The sequence below is a fragment of the Callithrix jacchus genome, chromosome 12 (assembly GCF_049354715.1).
Source record: "Callithrix jacchus isolate 240 chromosome 12, calJac240_pri, whole genome shotgun sequence".
In the NCBI taxonomy this organism is placed as follows: domain Eukaryota; kingdom Metazoa; phylum Chordata; class Mammalia; order Primates; family Cebidae; genus Callithrix; species Callithrix jacchus.
In genome coordinates, this window is record NC_133513.1 from 86,520,523 (window position 1) to 86,539,860 (window position 19,338).

At 42.4% G+C, this 19,338-nt stretch overlaps 1 protein-coding gene across 2 annotated transcripts in view; it reads left to right on the forward strand.

Moving 5' to 3' along the window:
- The window catches only part of LGI1 (leucine rich glioma inactivated 1), a 37,611-nt gene extending 25,278 nt beyond the window's left edge, over positions 1 to 12,333 (forward strand). For both annotated transcript variants that reach the window (XM_002756447.6, XM_017979143.4), the window contains 4 exons: positions 5,956 to 6,027; positions 8,595 to 8,764; positions 9,028 to 9,192; positions 11,135 to 12,333. In XM_002756447.6, coding sequence (XP_002756493.2) covers positions 5,956 to 6,027; positions 8,595 to 8,764; positions 9,028 to 9,192; positions 11,135 to 11,970 — 1,243 coding nt within the window. In that variant the 3' untranslated portion in view covers positions 11,971 to 12,333. The remainder of the gene's footprint in view (positions 1 to 5,955; positions 6,028 to 8,594; positions 8,765 to 9,027; positions 9,193 to 11,134) is intronic.
- The last annotated feature ends 7,005 nt before the right edge of the window (positions 12,334 to 19,338 follow it).

Here is a 19,338-nt window from a genome sequence, read left to right on the forward strand (position 1 = left end):
GAGGCAGAAAGAATGCTAGATCTCAGCTTCCTGAAGTGAATATTGTAAAGTGTTTAGATATTTAATATCACTGTTTAACAACAATAACAACAAAGAAAAAGATTAGTTTTCTGGTCTTAACACATAAGGCTTAAAAATTCACCTGCAGATACAGTTTTTCCTGGAATCCATTACTAGGATATGTTTATAAAAATAGTAGTAGCTACATGTGTTAATTCTCACAATAAATGAAATTCCTATCCTTTACTCAGTTTTGCAGATGTCAAAACAGAAACCCAAAGAGGTTAAATTCAGTTGGCTCAGGACACATTCCTAAGAGTGATGACGCTGAAACTTAATCCCTGCTGTACTTGGATGATGTTGGCGCTTATACCCCTATACTACCCCAAGCGATACAGGAAAGAACAGCTACAACCAGCTTTACAAATATATAGCATATATACAACTAGAGCTTCCGTTGAAGAAAAGTTCATAATAATATTAAGTCATGACTCTGTGAAGCTGGGGGTGGGATGGAGGGAAGGCAGAACTGTGAAAATTGTATCCAGGGATTTTGCTTTCTGGTAGCAAAACTGAATGAAGGGGCAGAATCTGAAGAATCAAATAATCCTAATATCAACCCCACAATAACCCTAACCCCTAACCCACAAAGTGCTGTCTCAGTCTCTCTAGCTGTTTAAAGTCCCTGATAGACACCAGACCTCATCATTCGATTTACCTTGTGTGTGTGTGTGTGTGTGTGTGTGTGTGTGTGATGAAGTTTCATTCTTGTTGCCCAGGCTGGACTGCAATGGTGCAATCTCAGCTCACTGCAACCACTGCCTCCCAGGTTCAAGCGATTCTCCTATCTCAGCCTCCTGAGTAGCTAGGATTAAGGAGCCCACACCATGCCTGGCTAATTTTCTGTATTTTTAGTAAAGACCAGATTTCTCCATGTTGGCCAGGCTGGTCTTGAACTCCTGACCTCAGGTGATCCACCTGAGCCATCATACCCAGCCCTATTTACCCTTTTTTCATGACTAAATGCTGAGGAGGCTTCAGGGAGCGTCACATGACGCCCCTTTTTCTTCCTGGTGCCCCTGGTCCCAGTGCCCTCAGCAGCTCTCCCCTGCAGTGAATCTCCCTTAAGCCCTCAGATGCCTATGATGGTTTGTGGAGGCAACAGGCCTTCAACACAGCTGGCTTTAAGCTGGCACAAAGAACCATAGTGGTGGCTTCAAGCCTGGGCTTACCTGTAGCCCCAAAGCTCCCTAGAGGGTAAGGGCCTGAAACTGCATGGGAATTTTTTAGGAAACAGGCAGCTAGCTCCCTCCTGCAGGAGGTCTTGTGAAAGACATTTGCATGACCTAACCACTCAGGCCCCTGCGTTTGGGCAGTGACAGTAATTCCTACCCTAAGCTTGTAGGTAGCTTTGGAACTTGACAAATGCAGCCAAATGATGGATTTCAAATGACTGAACCCTCACTGGACAGAACCATATATATGTATGAATTCTAAGCAACAGGATCCTTTCAAAAAGTCAACTTTATTCTTTGTTTCCTCTGATTATAAAATAGTAATACATGCTTGATAACAAAAACTCACAATATAAGTATGTATTTACATAGAAAAGTGAAAGATTCCATAACCCGATACCAAGCTACAACCTCAGTCAATAGTTTTTGTATCTCCTGATAGCGTTTTCTCTGTGTATCTATAGACATCTGTTTTTCCTGCTCTAAAAAGATGACACTCACTCTACACTTAGGTATCACTTCATATTAAATCATAGAGACCTACCTCATTTAAAAAATCTCCTGTAAAATATTCCATGTTACCTATGGACCATCATTTATTTACACAATCCCTTATGTCTCTTTTTTTCTTTTTTGAAACAGGGTCTCATTCTGTCTGTCGCCCAGGCTGAAGTGCAGTGGTGCGATCATGGCTCACTGCAGCCTCAGGTTCTGGGTTGAAGCCATCCTCCCACCTCAGCCTCCCAGAGTAGCTGGGAACACAGGCACACACCACCACACCCAGCCACATTCTATATTTTTTGCAGAGACAGGATTTTGCCATGTTACCCAGGCTGGTCTCAAACTCCTGACCTCAGGTGATCCACCTGCCTCTGCCTCCCAAAGCACTGGGATTACAGGCGTGAACCACTGCGCCCGGCCAACCTGTTACATTTTTTGCAGAATAATTCTGAGGCTCTGTCAGCATTGCTTTCCTAAGTCATTCTCTGCCCAAGTCCCTCTGTCTGCTTTTTTTATCCAAATGTAACCTGATGGCACTGGGGCCTCCCAGAGACTTAGGGAAGCTGTTTGAACTCCAGCTCCCCAGCCTTTGGGTGTCTGGAAGCCTCACCCTCATTTCTGAATCTTACTTCCTCTTGATTCTGCTTCTCCTAGTACATCCTGGCAGCCTTCTCATGCCCATCATTCACCAAACCTAGACTATCTCCTCTAAAAGCAGTCCATTATGGGCAAGGATTTACTGAATTTTTGGTAACAGAGCAGCAAATAGTGACACTGGATTCAGTGGATCCACCCACCATTTCTCCCTCTGGCTCCTCTGCCTCCCCAACCCCCTAATTCCCAAGGAAAGAGCCTCTGTCACAAGTTCTCAGGAAATGTAATGCCTCATTCCACAGCCCATCGGGCCAGCTTGTCTTTCTAAGCCCCATCTCCCAATTCTGATGACTTAGAAGACCTTCATTTTGTCATGCAAAAATACCACCTCTCCATTCTGGAAGCCCGGTAGCTCCGAGTCTGCAACTCTCTTTGGCCACGCGTTCTGTGGTTAGCTTGGACGTGGATCATGTGCAGCGTAAAGCTCTACTCCTTTGGGCAAGATGTAGAACTTCCAGATTCATCCCTTGCTTAAAAGAATCCCTCAGGGTACAGTGGCTCACACCTGTCACCCCAACATATTGGGAGGCAGAAGAATGAGGATCACTTGAGCCCAGGAGTTCAAGACCAGCCTGGGCAACATAGCAAGACCCTGTCTCTCTACACATTAAAAAAAAATTAGTTGGGTGTGGTAGCACACACCTGTGGTCCCAGCTACTGGAGAGGCTGAGCCCAGAGGATCACTTGAGCCAGGGAGGTTGAGGCTGCAGTGAGCTGTGATCACACTGCTATGTTTCAGCCTGGGCAACAAAGTGAGACCCTGTCCCAAAATTAAAAGAATTCTCCTTGAACAGTAAGACAAGCACAGTGCCTTTTCCTATGTAGTCCTATTGGCAGTAGTAATTCAGGATGTGACTGCTTAATCATTGCATGCCCACTGTCTCCACTGTCCTGTGACTCAGCTTCTAAATGTATGCCCTGCAGCCAGTTGCGTTTTTGCCGGCTTCAGAGGAAGGGACATCCACTTAGAAGTTAGTATGAGAACTTGGCCGGGTGTGGTGGCTCACGCCTATAATCCCAGCACTTTGGGAGGCTGAGGTTGGTGGATCACGAGGTCAAGAGATGGAGACCATCCTGGTCAACATGGTGAAACCCCGTCTCTACTAAAAATACAAAAAATTAGCTGGGCATGGTGGTGCATGCCTGTAGTCCCAGCTACTCAAGAGGCTGAGGCAGGAGAATTGCCTGAACCCAGGAGACGGAGGTTGCAGTGAGCCGAGATCGTGCCATTGCACTCCAGCCTGGGTAACGAGCGAAACTCTGTCTCAAAAAAAAAAAAACAACTTAGTATGAGAACTTTAAGCCACATTGTGCTAGAAAATAAACTGAGACACATAACATGGGAGTGACTCTGGACTGGTCCAGGACATCAGGAAATCTCTTCATTCAAACAGCAGTCAGTAAGATGAATTATGGAGATGTTCTCATGAATAGTCTTCCTTAGCAGCATTTTATTAATTTTACTGTATGTGGACAGCCACAGCAGGGCATTCGTGTGGTCTGTTTCTAAACATTGTTTCTTGGACAATGTACATACAGAAGCCCTTCTCCTCTTCCGACCCCAGCTACTCTACTGAGAGTAGTCCAGATGCCTGCACCATCCTTGATTATCTCATTTTATTTTCCAGTAATCTTATGAGATAAGGTATTATTACCTTCACTTAAAAATGAAACAACTGAATTTCCAAGAAGATCCATCACCAAAGTCACACAGCCAGTAAATGCTGGAGTCAGAATTGAAACCTAGTTCAGAATCACTCTAAAAGTTCTTTGTCACCAGTGGATCGCCATTGGGAATGCAACTTTCTTACTCAGTTCCTATTCTTACATTCCAAGGTTCATTGAGAGCCATTTTCCAATCTAGTAGTAATTTCTAAATCCCAGAACAATGACATAACTAACTTAAAAATAAGTTCTAAAAGTCTTGAATGTTTGTATTTGAGAAGTCTTATATTGAATTGGTGGAGGTAAAAGACACAGAAGACTTTTGAGAATGTTTTAAAGGGAAGTCAAGAGAATTTTCAAGGGTTTAGAGGCCAATGGGATGGGCTCTGTGGTTTTAGTTTTTTATTTTTATTGTGGAAAAAAACTACCTCTAAGAAAAGTTTATAATGTGTATATACGTGGTGCTGGTTAAAAACAGAAAATTACAATACCTGGTTCCCTTCTCTGGTCATACAGCATTAGCTCTGTGCTATGTCTGTATCTCTGTACTAGGGACACATTTCCCTTTCCTTGACATTATCAGGACTATTTTCTACTGATTAACCTTGATTAGAATCATTCTAGTGATTTATGGAAGAACAAATAGAAAGGGAAAGGGAAAATCATTCCTGTGATCATAGACAAAGAACCAGAAGAAGGAGAAAAAGGGAGATGATTAAAGAGAATAGATGAATAGGTATTTATGAGAAAACTTTTTCTGAGGTGGAATGAATGGAGCTAGAAAGGAAAAGGCGATGTGGGCTTCGGAAAGGAGAAAGGATGTACTGGGGAAGGGATAGAGCTATTGGCACTTTGGGTTGGAGGTTTGGCTGCTCTCCAGAGCAAGGGAGGAGGAAGCAGGGAGAAGGAGCAGCAGCCCAGGCTGGAGGAGAGGGGGCATTTGGAGACGGACACTGTCACCAGTTCAGTTAGTCATCATTTGGGAGCTATCCCCTAGACTGAATATCTGAGAGTATGAATCTCCTGTGTTCTGTTCTAAATGGAAAGATCAATGCCCAGGAATTGTTGTTTTTAACCAACATCAAGTGTTGTTTAAATATTGAATTGGTCCCCTAATCCCAGCATTTTGGGAGGCTGAGGCAGGCAGATCACTGAAGCTCAGGAGTCTGAGACCAGCTTGGCCAACATGGTGAAACTCTGCCTCTACTTAAAATACAAAAACTAGCCAGGTATGGTGGCAGGCGCCTGCAATCCCAGCTATGTAGGCTGAGGCAGGAAAATCGCTTAAACCCAGGAGGTAGAGGTTGCAGTGAGCCAAGGTCACACCACTTCACTCCAGCCTGGGTGACAGAGCAAGGATCTGTCTCAAAATAAAAATAAACATAAAAATAAATAAATATAGGGCCGGGTGCAGTGGCTCACGCCTGTAATCCCAGCACTTTGGGAGGCCAAGGCGGATGGATCACAAGGTCAGGAGATCAAGACCATCCTGGTCAACATGGTGAAACCCCGTCTCTACTAATAATACAAAAAATTAGCTGGGCACGGTGGCGCGTGCCTGTGGTCCCAGCTATTCAGGAGGCTGAGGCAGGAGAATTGCCTGAACCCAGGAGGCAGAGGTTGCGGTGAGCCAAGATCTCGCCATTGCACTCCAGCCTGGGTAACAAGAGCGAAACTCCGTCTTAAAAAAAAGATAAATACTGAGTGGATATTGAAGTGAACAGGTTGGGAACTGAAAGGACAATAGCAGGAATCTGAGTAGTATTTCAGAAGAAAAAAAAGGACCACAGGTCATTTAGTAGGCTGGAAATGACAAAAGAGACTAATAACTAAGCTTTATCATTAAATGCCTTCATTTAATTTATCACTACAGTTTACATCACCTTTTTTTTTTTTCCAGGAGCCTTGCAAACAACAATCTTCAGACACTCCCAAAAGATATTTTCAAAGGCCTGGATTCTTTAACAAATGTGTAAGAAGACCTAAGAAATCACTGAACAATTAATTAATTTGCAGTCATTAACAAGGAAGCCTGGTATTGATGATTAGAATTTTTAATTGGCTTTTAAATTAAAATTGGGATTTCTAAATCTAAATTTTAACTGGCCAAAAATTGAAATTTACATGGACTAACATTTGAGTCTTCTATGGTATTTATCATTGGAAATTCTGAATACATGGCACCCAGGCATTCCTTTGACAAAGTGTGTGTCTATATGGCAGGCAGCGATGATAAGGGACTTGGATGGGGTGGGAAGAGACCCAGCTAGAAATTTCAAGATCCCTTTTTTCTCATGAAGTCCAGGAAGTAGGGCTACAAAGGAAAAACATACAGGAGTCTGGGAAACTAACAGAATAAAGATGAAAGGTTACACCCTTGGGTTGGTCAGTCAACAGAGAAAATGAGCAGGAAGTGGGGGAAGGGAGGAAAGTGTTTGCCTTTCTCTCATTAAGCTGAACAACTCTAAGCTTAATCCCCAGGAATTTGGCTTAAGCCCCAGGAAGGGAATGAACTTAATTATTTTTGACCCTTTTTCAAACAAAAGAGCTTTCAAACTTTGACTTTTAAGCCTCTACTGAAAGATCTTTGCAAGGAATTTGTATATTTTGCTGTAAGCAAAGCAAGTAATATATGCCCAAACTTCTCAAGAGCAATTCAGCTTCACTGTTTGCCTTGCAGGACATTAGAAAGGTATTTAAATGTCATAAGATAGAATACAGGAACAAATAAAAATAAATATGAAAACAAAAGCTTTTTAAAAATATTATTCAGGTACTTTGCTGTAGAATCTATATTCAAAACATCTTTTCTCCAGTAACAAACAAAAAGAAAATCTGAGTCAAGCACTTTCTTCCAAGCCCAGTATTTAACTTCAAATCAGTAACCTAATGAAAAACTCTCTTTGTTCCTTGCAGTATTTCCCCAGCCCCTCCTCCATGCCTATTACCCCAATTCCTGAATGATGGTTTAATTCCAGGAGAATGCCCAAATCAGGAGTCTTCCAAGAGGGTCCTGCACAGACCATAGTTATCCTCTCTGGTTTACAGTAGCCTGAAAGGTTGCCACTCATTACTGTGGGTCAGAGTTTTCCTGGGAGATGAGGTCAGTTCTGGGAGTGTCTTGGAAGTTAGAACACACTCCATGGTGATGTGGGACGTAGCTCATTGGGGGTCCTTTACCCCATTTTTGTGTCAGTCTACACCCTACACTAGTAAAAACAAAACAAAACAAAATCAAAACAATATTGAAATTGGCTCAGTCTCTCCAGGGAATCCCATGATGGGTTTATCCATGGCCCTACTCTAATATGCCCAAATCAAGAATTATCTTAGAAGTACAAGGATCCATGCCAACTTGCCTTTTAGTGGATTTCTTGGCTTTCTTGAAAGTATCCTCTAAAAAACATTTTTAAGTGTTTGGGCGTTTAAAAATTATTTATGTGCTGTGTGAAGAGTAGGCAGCACCTATCTTAAGAATTCTGTGTGACCAGGAGAGGAGGTGGAATTCCTGAACAGAAGCAATGCAAATACACAGAGAACTTGGTGAGTTGGGGTCATATGTGGAAATTTAAATGGTCTGTGCTGTATACCTTATTACAGGCATGAGCTATTGCATGTCTGTGTTAACTCTATTGTGACAAAGTCATTTCCTATTTAAAATGAATTTGTCGACCATGGAAGAAGATCAGGATTAATTATGTCTGTGAGGAAGAAGAAAAGCAAATAGCTCACTTGATTTAATTAAATACATTACAATAATCACAACATTTCGTCCTGCAGACCTGTACTGTCCAATGTGGTAGCAACCAGCCACTTATGGTCACTGAGCACCTAAAATGTGCTCCTAGTGCAACTGAGACTGAATTTTACATTTTACTTACTTTTTTATAAGTTAAATTTAAATTTAAAAGCTGATTCTCAGCTCAATTATTGGAAACTTTTAAGTATGTTTGGAACAATTTGGGTATATACATCTATTTTTTTCGATTATAAATTTTATGACATCTAAATATAGATCACCTATTTCTGATAAAATTTAGCATCTTAATTGAGATATATTGTAAGTATAAAAACACACTGGACTTCAAAGACTTAGTATAAATAAGGATTGTAAAATATCTCAATAATGTTTATACTGATGATATGTCAAAATGATAATATTTTATCTGTATTGGGTTAAATGAAACATTAAAATGAATTAGACATGTCTCTTTTTACTTTTTTAATGTGGCTATAGAAAATTCTAAATTACAATAATGGTTCACATACTGTTTCTGTTGACAGCACAGCCCTAGACTAAGTCATTTGGAATCCAAGAGGGAGTAAGTTATGAGGTTCCATTGTCTGGGTAGTCTTCAGATGTGCATGGTGCTAACTCTCTGAGCCCAAAGTGAGCAGTCAGTCAGGTTCCAGGCAGGTTATAGGGCAGGATGTAAAGCCAGGTAAGGTCATTCTGCACATGTTAACTGTTGATTTATAAATCTTACCTGTGTGGGTATGGCCCTTGTACAGCAAAAGCAGCTGAAGTTTGTCTTCCAGGGACCTGAGGGGGAATTCATTTAATTGTGACTGTAAACTGAAATGGCTGGTGGAATGGCTTGGCCACACCAATGCAACTGTTGAAGACATCTACTGTGAAGGCCCCCCAGAATACAAGAAGCGCAAAATCAATAGTCTCTCCTCCAAGGATTTCGATTGCATCATTACAGGTAATTCCACCTCATAAAATTAAAATAAGGGCTACATTTTTTCTCATGTGCAGGAACTGATATTTTTTACATCTTAAAAACTAGCTGAGCAATTTAATTTTTAAAAAATTATGAACCATTGACAACACTTCATGTGTTTAAAAGAAAAGTAAAATGGCCATTTTACTATTCTCTGAAATAAATGTATTTCTTATGAATATTTGAGATCTAGCCAAGGAAAGAGGTATTAGCTCACAGTTATTTATCATTTCCTATTTTTGCAGAATTTGCAAAATCTCAAGACCTGCCTTATCAATCATTGTCCATAGATGCTTTTTCTTATTTGAACGATGAGTATGTAGTCATCGCTCAGCCTTTTACTGGAAAATGCATCTTCCTTGAATGGGACCATGTGGAAAAGACCTTCCGGAATTATGATAACATCACAGGTACGAAAAGCTTAATAATATTTTGAGTGGGAAGTTAAACTGCTTCAGCCAAAGGCAACAAGGAAAGATGAGTGGTATATGGGAGTGCTTTAGCAGGCCTCAAGTCATTTGAATTCCAACTCTACCATTTGCTAAGTTACCTGGGATAGTTCTCTAAGCTGTAATTTCCTCACTTGTAAAATGTGAATAATATTAATACTTAATTCACAGGGTTAATAAGATAATGTGAACATATATTCATGAAACTTAGCATAGGGCCTAGCATAATACACACACAGTAAAAATTTGATTGTTTTTCTTTAAAGAAAAGTATTGGATTATAAATCATGAGTTCTAGTCCAGGTTCTGCCACAGCCTATTTAGACAAGCTGATCATATTCACTGACACCCCAGCCCTTTTTCTTAACTATAAAATAAGAAGGTTATTTTAGGTCAACAAGTCTCAAATTTTGTTACACAAACATTTCTTCTACAAATTGTATGCCTTATAATCAAAAGGATTTTGTGGTCCAATAAGTTTGTGAACCATATCTCCCTCTTGGAGATTCATAATACATACATCTGTGGCTCTGAGAAGTCCTGCAGTGAGGAAATTTTTTCCAATATTCTTCACTCTTAACTTGGCCATAGAATCTAATTTTTTTTTTTTTTTGAGATGGAATCTCGCTCTGTCACCCAGGCTGGAGTGCAGTGGCACAGTCTTGGCTCACTACAACCTCCGCCTCCCGGGTTCAAGTGATTCTCCTGCCTCAGCCTCCCAAGTAGCTGTGACTACAGACACCTGCAATCACGCTCAGCTAATTTTTGTATTTTTAGTAGGGACAGGGTTTTACTATGTTGGCCAGGCTGGTCTCGAACTCCTGACCTTATGATCCACCCACCTCGGCCTCCCAAAGTGCTGGGATTATAAGTGTGAGCCACCATACCCAGCCGGAATCTAATTCTTTCTATGAAAACTTATACTTAGCTAATCTCTTTTGTCTTTTCTTTTTCTTTTTTTTTGAAACAGAGTTTTGTTCAGTTACCCAGGCTGGAATGCAGTGGCATGACCTGGGATCACTGACTGTAACCTCAGCCTCCTGGGTTCGAGTGATTCTTGTACTTCACTCTCCTGAGTAGCTAGGACTACAGGCGTGTGCCACCACATCCCGCTAATTTTTGTATTTTTAGTAGAGACAGGGTTTCATCATGTTGGCCAGGCTGGTTTTGAACTCCCGGCCTCAAGTGATCCACCCACCTTGGCCTCCCGAAGAACTGGGATTACAGGCGTGAACTACCTTGCCTGGCCTTACTTCGCTGATCTCTTAAGTTTCTTTCCCATTTTAATAATTTTTAAAATTCTAAGTCATAAATTAGAACATAAGGATCCCGCTACAATTTTTATATCAGCTTTAGCTTCTAATACCTTTAAATCTGCTCTCAAGAGCACTCATATCTCCCCATAAAAGGTAACACTGTAGACAAGGCATGGAGGGTCATAACAGGTTTTGCTGGTGGCTATTAGCCTCACTGCTCAAAGGACGCAGACAGGTCTGAGGCTTGCTTGAGGCTGGGGTTGCTTAAATAAAGGGATCCCTTCCAAACTGAGACCCTTTTAGAATCCTTTTTTTCTGATGTGTCAGGGAAAGTAATGCTCTCTTTCTGCAAGAAATGAGAGGAGAACACTGAGGCCGCAGCTGTTTGTCCTGAACATGTAGAGCAGGCTGGATGTGACATTAATGACTCAATTGTTGGTAACAAGGCCTATGAGGCACAAAGGCACAGAACTTCAGGACACTGCTGCCACCGGGCTTTGGAGATGAGCCTTGCCTAATCAACCAAGGAGATCTCTCTTGTTTCAGGCTGATTTGGGTGGAGGTTGTATGGCCCCAGCCAGCCTGCATGTTTACATGCTCCAAAAGAAGATGGTCACACAACTAATCTCTCCTTTGTCTTTTTCCAGGCACGTCCACTGTAGTATGCAAGCCTATAGTCATTGAAACTCAGCTGTATGTTATCGTGGCCCAGCTGTTTGGTGGCTCTCACATCTATAAGCGAGACAGTTTTGCAAATAAATTCATTAAAATCCAGGATATTGAAATTCTCAAAATCCGAAAACCCAATGACATTGAAACATTCAAGATTGAAAACAACTGGTACTTTGTTGTGGCTGACAGTTCAAAAGCTGGTTTTACTACCATTTACAAATGGAATGGAAACGGATTCTACTCCCATCAGTCCTTACACGCGTGGTACAGGGACACTGATGTGGAATATCTGGAAATAGTCAGAACACCTCAGACACTCAGAACGCCTCATTTAATTCTGTCTAGTAGTTCCCAGCGTCCTGTAATTTATCAGTGGAACAAAGCAACACAATTATTCAGTAACCAAACTGACATTCCTAACATGGAGGATGTATATGCAGTGAAGCACTTCTCAGTGAAAGGGGATGTGTACATTTGCTTGACAAGATTCATTGGTGATTCCAAAGTCATGAAATGGGGAGGCTCCTCATTCCAGGATATTCAGAGGATACCATCACGAGGATCTATGGTGTTCCAGCCTCTTCAGATAAATAATTACCAATATGCAATTCTTGGAAGTGATTACTCCTTTACTCAAGTGTTTAACTGGGATTCAGAGAAAGCCACATTTGTGAAATTTCAGGAATTAAATGTTCAGGCACCAAGATCATTCACGCATGTGTCCATTAATAAGCGTAATTTTCTTTTTGCTTCCAGTTTTAAGGGAAATACACAGATTTACAAACATGTCATAGTTGACTTAAGCGCATGAGACACCAAATTCTGTGGTTGCCATCGGAAACTTTCTACAGTACATGACCCGGATGAACTCAATGCATGATGACTCTTCTTATCACACTTGCAAATGAATGCCTTTCAAACATTGAGACTGCTAGAACCAAGCACTACCAGTATCTCCATCCTTAACTGTCCAGTCCAGTGATGTGGGAAGTTACCTTTTATAAGACAAAATTTAATTGTGTAACTGTTATTTGCAGTGAAGATGTGTAAATAAGCGTTTAATGGTATCTGTTACTCCAAAAAGAAATATTAATATGTACTTTTCCATTTATTTATTCATGTGTTCAGAAACAACTGCCAAATAAAATGTTTACATTTTCTTTCATATCCCAAAGGTAATTATTTACAGGAGTTGTTTTATTCTTGTTGATGGTATGTTGAAGAAATAGTTTTATATAACAGTGTTGTATTTGGTCAAGGATTTACAGTATGAAGAATCAGTGAAGATAAAATCATGGGTAATCTGATATTCATTACTCATAATTTATGACCAGGTTTATCTGTGGCTGATTTTGAACATTCAATGGTATTTTCAAAGGTCATGGCCTTTAGGAACAATTTGAGGTGAAAAGGTGACAAATTCAAAGAAAGGTGGAGAAATTTGCCTACTGCAGGAAGGCTGATTTGAAATTAAGGACAGCAAGACCCAGCCCTTCCTGACTGATAGCCCCAGCTAAAATCATCACTCAGACAACTTCTAGGAGAAAGTATAATCAAGAATTAGGATTTCAAAACTCTATGCAGGGTCTTTCTAAGCATCTGACAGCTGATAGAGATTGTAACCTTATAGCCTTCGCCTCAAATGCACCTGTCATGAAGGCCTCTTAATCTGATTAAGGATGCTTCGCTTCTAGATACCAATTTTGATTTGTTATTTACCTGCTGTAGAGTGCCCAAAAGGCTCATATTTGATTTTCTAAATTTCTGCTTCTAGATCACATGGGTCATTAGCACAATGCCTGTGATATAGTAGGCTCTCCAAAAATGCTTTTAAAGAAGCACGTGTCCTCCTGTTATAATATCATAATAAACTTTCTGAGGCCTTTTGACCTAATTATTGCCTGCCTATTAAGAATGGGGTACTGTTCAGCAGGGGTGGGGGATTTTTGGCAGAATAGGGCATGGACCTTGCCCTCTGGGGCCTTAGAAGACTGAGGGGTTAGAACACGAAAACCTGCAGAGCAAGCAGCGAGTGCCGAGTACCTTCTGAACATTCCAGATTATAAGTATCCTGGGAGTATCCCGATGACTTTCTGGAAGTCTAGGTTCCTGTTTGCACTTAAAGGGAAGATGTAGTTTCAAAGGGGGGTCATGGCAAAGAAGATACTCCTGGCACAACCTGGTTCTGCGTGCTGCCTTCACGGAGGGGGTCAGAGCTTTCTCCTGCTCATTGTTTCCCGGACTCTTTTGCCATATAAGTGGGGCTGGGGAGGGCAGACAGCAGCCCTTGGCATACAGTGCATATCTAGAAGACTTGGGGCATCAAAGGCACACACATACTTACATAGTTTCTAGGAAGCAACTCCTTGGGGAGTTATGCACAGGAACCAGATTCCTTTACCCATATGGGGAAGATACTAATTCCGACATCAGGATGATGGGAGAGAATACCTCACTCCTGAACTGGGCTTTAAATGTGTTCTTTTTTCAGTTCCCTTTTCCTGTAAGCAGCATCATATGCTATTGGAGAACACTTGCTCTGTACAGACCAGGTTGAACTCTGGCTCTGCCATATACTGGCTTTGTCCACAGGCCAGTTGCTTAGCCCCTCTGAGCCTCAGTTTCTTTCCCTGTAAACAGGGGCAATAATACCTACTTCCAAAGATGATGGAAGGATTAAATGAGATAATACATGCACAGCAGACTTTAGTGCTCAAATATGGCCACAACAATATCTCCCATCCCGTGTGCTCTGTGAGAGCCCTGCCCGCATCCCACCGAGAGGCAGTATCTAGTTCACCGATTCTTAAACTTGAATGAGTTTGACTTGCTTGTCATAGAATGTGGTGGGAATAATATAGTTGATTTCTGAGGCTAGGTTATAAAAATAAGGAAGCTTCTCTCTTACCTTGTAAACTGGGACACTTGATTTTGGAGCCATGAGCAGCCACCTTCAAAAGTCCTACTAGCTTGAGGCTACTGTTCTGTGATAAAGCCCAGGCCCCATGGAGAAACCACCGGTAGGTGCTTTGGTCAACAGACCCAGCCACGGCCGTCCTCAGCCACCGGTTCTGTGAATGAAGATGCCTCTGGGTGATCCCAGCCCCAGCTGTCAATCACTACCAGACTTCAGATCTTCCCAGCAGAGGCCACAGACATTGCAGAGTATAGACAAGCCATCCCCACTGTGTCCTGTCCAAATGCCTGACCCACGGACTCTATGAACATAATAAAATGGCTTACATTGTCTTAAATGGCTACATATGGGGGTGATTTTTTACACAACAGCACAGCTGAGCACTTACCAAGTGATAGTTATTGTTAACAGGCACCACACTCAGAAGATTGCATACTTTGGGGTCATGCTGTACCTTATTATCTTAATGTAATTCACCATCATTTCATTTTTTAGAGAATAGCTCCTTTTTAAAAAAAAATTTATTTTTTTAGTTTTGAGATGGAGTCTTGCTCTGTGACCCAGGCCGGAGTGAAGTGATGCCATCTCAGCTCACTGCAACCTCCGCCTCCCAGGGTCAAGCAATTCTCCTGTCTCAGCCTCCCAAGTAGCTGGAATTGTAGGTGTCTGCTCCCACACCCAGCTATTGTGTGTGTGTGTGTGTGTGTGTGTGTCTGTGTGTGTGTGTGTGTGTGTGTGTGTGTGTGTTTAGCAGAGATGGGATTTCGCCATGTTGGTCAGGCTGGTCTCGAACCTCTGACCTCAGTTGATCCACTGCCTTGGCCTCCCAAAGTGCTGGGATTAAAAGTGTTATCCATCATGCCCAGCATGATTCTCCTTTTTGAAAAGGAGAATAGCTCCTTTTTAAAATACAGTATCAGTGTTCTTACTTTGTGCCAGGCATTGTGCTGAGTTCAGGAATGCAGACATCAAGAGACCCAGATTCTGACCTATTTGTTTTCATTTTTTATTTTTAGGGTTCTGCTGTGTTGCCCAGGCAGTGATGTTGTGGTACAATCATAGCTCACTGCAGCCTTAAACTCCTGGGCTCAGTGGTCCTCTTGCATAACTGAGATTGCAGGCATTGACCACCATGTTCAGCTAACTTTTAAACTTTTTTTGTGGTGGCTCATGCCTGTAATCCAAGTAATACCTACTTCCAAAGATGATGGAAGGATTAAATGAGATAATACATGCACAGCAGACTTTAGTGCTCAAATATGGCCACAACAATATCTCCCATCCCGTGTGCTCTGTGAGAGCCCTGCCCGCATCCCATTGAGAGGCAGTATCTAGTTCACCGATTCTTAAACTTGAATGAGTTTGACTTGCTTGTCATAGAATGTGGTGGGAATAATATAGTTGATTTCTGAGGCTAGGTCATAAAAATAAGGAAGCTTCTCTCTTACCTTGTAAACTGGGACACTTGATTTTGGAGCCATGAGCAGCCACCTTCAAAAGTCCTACTAGCTTGAGGCTACTGTTCTGTGATGAAGCCCAGGCCCCATGGAGAAACCACTTGTTGGTGCTTTGGTCAACAGACCCAGCCACAACAAACCCCAATCACCTGGGGTCGGGAGTTCAAGACCAGCCCGACCAACATGGTGAAACCCCGTCTTTAAAAAAAATTTTTTTTTTTGGCCAGGCGCGGTGGCTCACGCCTGTAATCCCAGCACTTTGGGAGGCCGAGGCTGGTGGATCACGAGGTCAAGAGATTGAGACCATCCTAGTCAACATGGTGAAACCCTGCCTCTACTAAAAATACAAAAAATTGGCTGGGCATGGTGGCGCGTGCCTGTAATCCCAGCTACTCAGGAGGCTGAGGCAGGAAAATTGCCTGAACCCAGGAGGTGGAGTTTGTGGTGAGCCGAGATTGCGCCATTGCACTCCAGCCTGGGTAACAAGAGCGAAACTCCGTCTCAAAAAAAAAAAAAAATTTTTTTTGTAGAGACAGGGTCTTGCTTTGTTGTCCAGGTTGTTCTCAAACTCCTGGCCTCAAGAAATCCTCCCACCTTAGCCTCCCAAACTGCTGGGATTACAGGCGTGAGCCACAGCACCCAGCCAGTCCTTATTTTCAGAAAAGCACTGACTATTGAAGCTAGCCAACTGACTGTCTGGTTTGCCTTAAAGCTGGAAACCCAGAGGTGTAGGTGAAGCGAGTTGGCTGAATTAGGACCATCTTCCATCCTGATACTCAGCCCAGTGCTTTCTCCATCATATGGTGCTACTTTTCACAAATTTACTCTCTGATTAGAACTTGGGATGTAGATGGGGAAATTGATGAGGGGTAAAGAGAAGACCAAGAAAATTAATTAAAGAAAGACTGAGGAGGAGGACGTGGGTAGGGTTCACCTTTGCAGGAATTGACTAGCCTTTTCTGAGAGTTGTCCCCTCTCCCTGTACCCTTCATCTACCCTATACTATTTAACTCTGTCCCCTCTGCAGCCACAGAGGGTTGTACCTGTAATGCATCCCAATGTTCACCTGAAATGAACTCCAGGTGTTCAATCTAGAAGCTGGGCTGAGCTCAGCCTGAGCCAAGCTGCACATAGGGAGGACTGATCTTTGAATGAGAGTTCAAAGAGAAAGAACTTTGAGAGAGTTCTCTCTCCTGGATATTTGGAATTAGGACAGCAGAGGCTGAGCCAGTTTGCCACAGGCACAGGGTCTGTAAGGAGATGATCCTAAATCAGACTCCTTAGAGGCAGAGAGATTGACTGAGGGAGTGCCCTCAGGCTACACCTGAAGGGAGTGAGAGGAGCAGCTAGGGCAGGGGAAGATGCTAAGCAGAGACAGGAAAAGGCAGCCTGCCCTGATCCTAGGGGCTCTCCAGGGTGTAAATTGTACCACCGAGTGTGTCCTGCCTTGAGACAAGGAGGATGGACTTTTGCATGCCCCCCACCCATCTGATAGTCACTGGCCAAGAAATGTGGGGCAAAACCTTTTGGGCATCTCCAGCAGAGAAGGTTCCAGTTGGTGAAGGACAGCCCTCCAGAGAAGGGTACACATATGAGCTGTTATTAACTGATAACCACAGTAGCTGCAAGATGAGGACATCAGCCCAGTAAAGGGCATTGGGGTGAGATACCAACAGCATATACCACAGTGATGGTGACTGGGGAGCTGAAGATACCATTTGGGGGCAGCCATGATGGCCCATGAGCCAGAAGAGCTGAGGAGACTGGTCAGAAAGTGAGAAGAGAATGACATGTGAGTTCAGAAAGAAGCAGAGGTGAGAAACTGCAGTTTGAGGGAGAGCAAGAGAGAGAATAGAGAGAGGAAAGGAGAGAGAAAAAGGGTGAGGAAAAAGGGAGGAAAGGAGGGAACAAAGGAGAGCAAAAAGAAAGAGGAGGTTGGGGAGAGGGATAGTGAGAAGAAGATGGGGAGGTGTGGTGTTCCAGGTTGGGTTACCTGGTAACCAAACTCTGAGAAGTTACTGTACAGGCATTAATTAAGGAATCCTCTTGAGGTCACCACCTGGGAAGGAGAAAATGGAAACATGATTGGATAGAGGGAGGCACTGAGCTGTGATAAAATTCCAGTAAAAGCCTCAGGCAACCTGATAGCTACTCCAACTAGAGACCACTGAGCTGGGATGTCCCTTCTCAGTTGTCTCAAGTTAGAGCAAGGGGACCAGGTCTTTATATGTGTGCAGCCTCCACACCAGTTAGCCATTGGATGCAGCTCCCTGCCCTTGCATTCCTCAAGGGATGATATGGTTTGGCTGTGTCCCTGCCCAAATCTCATCTTGAATTGTAGCTCCCACAATTCCCATGTGTCGTGGGAGGGACCCTGTGGGAGATAATTGAATCATGGGGACAGGTCTTTCCCATGCTGTTCTCATGATGGTGAATAAGCCTCATGAGATCTGATGGTTTTGTAAAGGGGAGTTTCCCTGCATAAGCTCTCTCTTGCCTGCCCCATGTAAGACATCCCTTGTCCTTCCACCATGATTGTGAGGCCTCTCCAGCCATGTGTAACTGTGAGTCCATTAAACCTCTGTTTCTTTATAAATTACCCAGTCTCAGATATGTCTTTATTAGCAACGTAAAAATGGACTAATCAAGGGACTTCTATAACATTCTAACAATAACCCATGCACACACACATTGTTTTGTTCCAGGTTAGTTTGAATGAATTTCTGCACTTGCCACAAAATTATCTCCAACTAATTCCGAATGTTTAGGAACAATTTACTGTAATATAGATATGATGGTAAGAATTCGATATTTCCATCCTTTTTCTTTTATTTATTTATTTTTTATTGCATTTTAGCATCCTTTTTCTTTCTACAGTTCAGACTGTATCATTTCTACTGCTCTATCTTCACTTCCAATCTCAAATGTCTTCAAAATGTAATATTATTTCAATCAGATTAATGCTTCTAAAATTTTATGTAAAAATACCAGTGTATGAAAATGTTTGTATTATCAAAAATTTTTAATTTCCAGTGTATTTTGGACCAATACATTGTGAACTATTCTTTTTGGAAATGAAAAACAATCACATGCTTGGTTGCTATGGCAATGTCTCAAGTTTTGTACTTATCCCAAACTGATTCCAAACTCTCCCTGGACTGGTATTGGTCCCAGGACTACATCTATAGCTGAATGAACCGATTCAACTACAGCTCAACTCACTCAGCTCAGCTCTTATCATTACATATCAATCATAATGTGGAAATATAAGGCATTTTAATATGATTTCTATGAACAACATGGGACCTCCAGGGACACCACATTTCAGGAAGCCCTAAAATGGCCCTAGAAAGTTCTGAAAGTGGAGTTCAAGATCTGGCCTGCTTCTTCTCCCACTCCTGCATCCTGGACCCTGCCTGCGCTGCAAGTACCCACACAATTTGCCGATCTCTATTCATCTGAGCACTGACATGCTTCTGTGCTTTGGCTGCTCCAATCACCCACAATGCCCTTTCCCTACTTTTCTACCTTTTTAAATCTTAGTCCTCCTCATTCAACCAGTTAGATGTGATTTCTCCTTCCTCTGGCTTTCTCAGCCCATTGCTTTGTACCGCGAGCAAGTCTCGTGTTATCACTCGACCTTGCATTATAGTCAACTGTTGATATATCCATTTCTCTTACCAGGTTACACATCTCTCAGGGTCAGGACTGTGTCTTAGAAACCTCTGATTGTTCCATTCATCCCAACCCTAAGCTCCTAGGACAGTCCCACTTTCAAGAGGGTCCAAAAACTTGGTGGAAATCA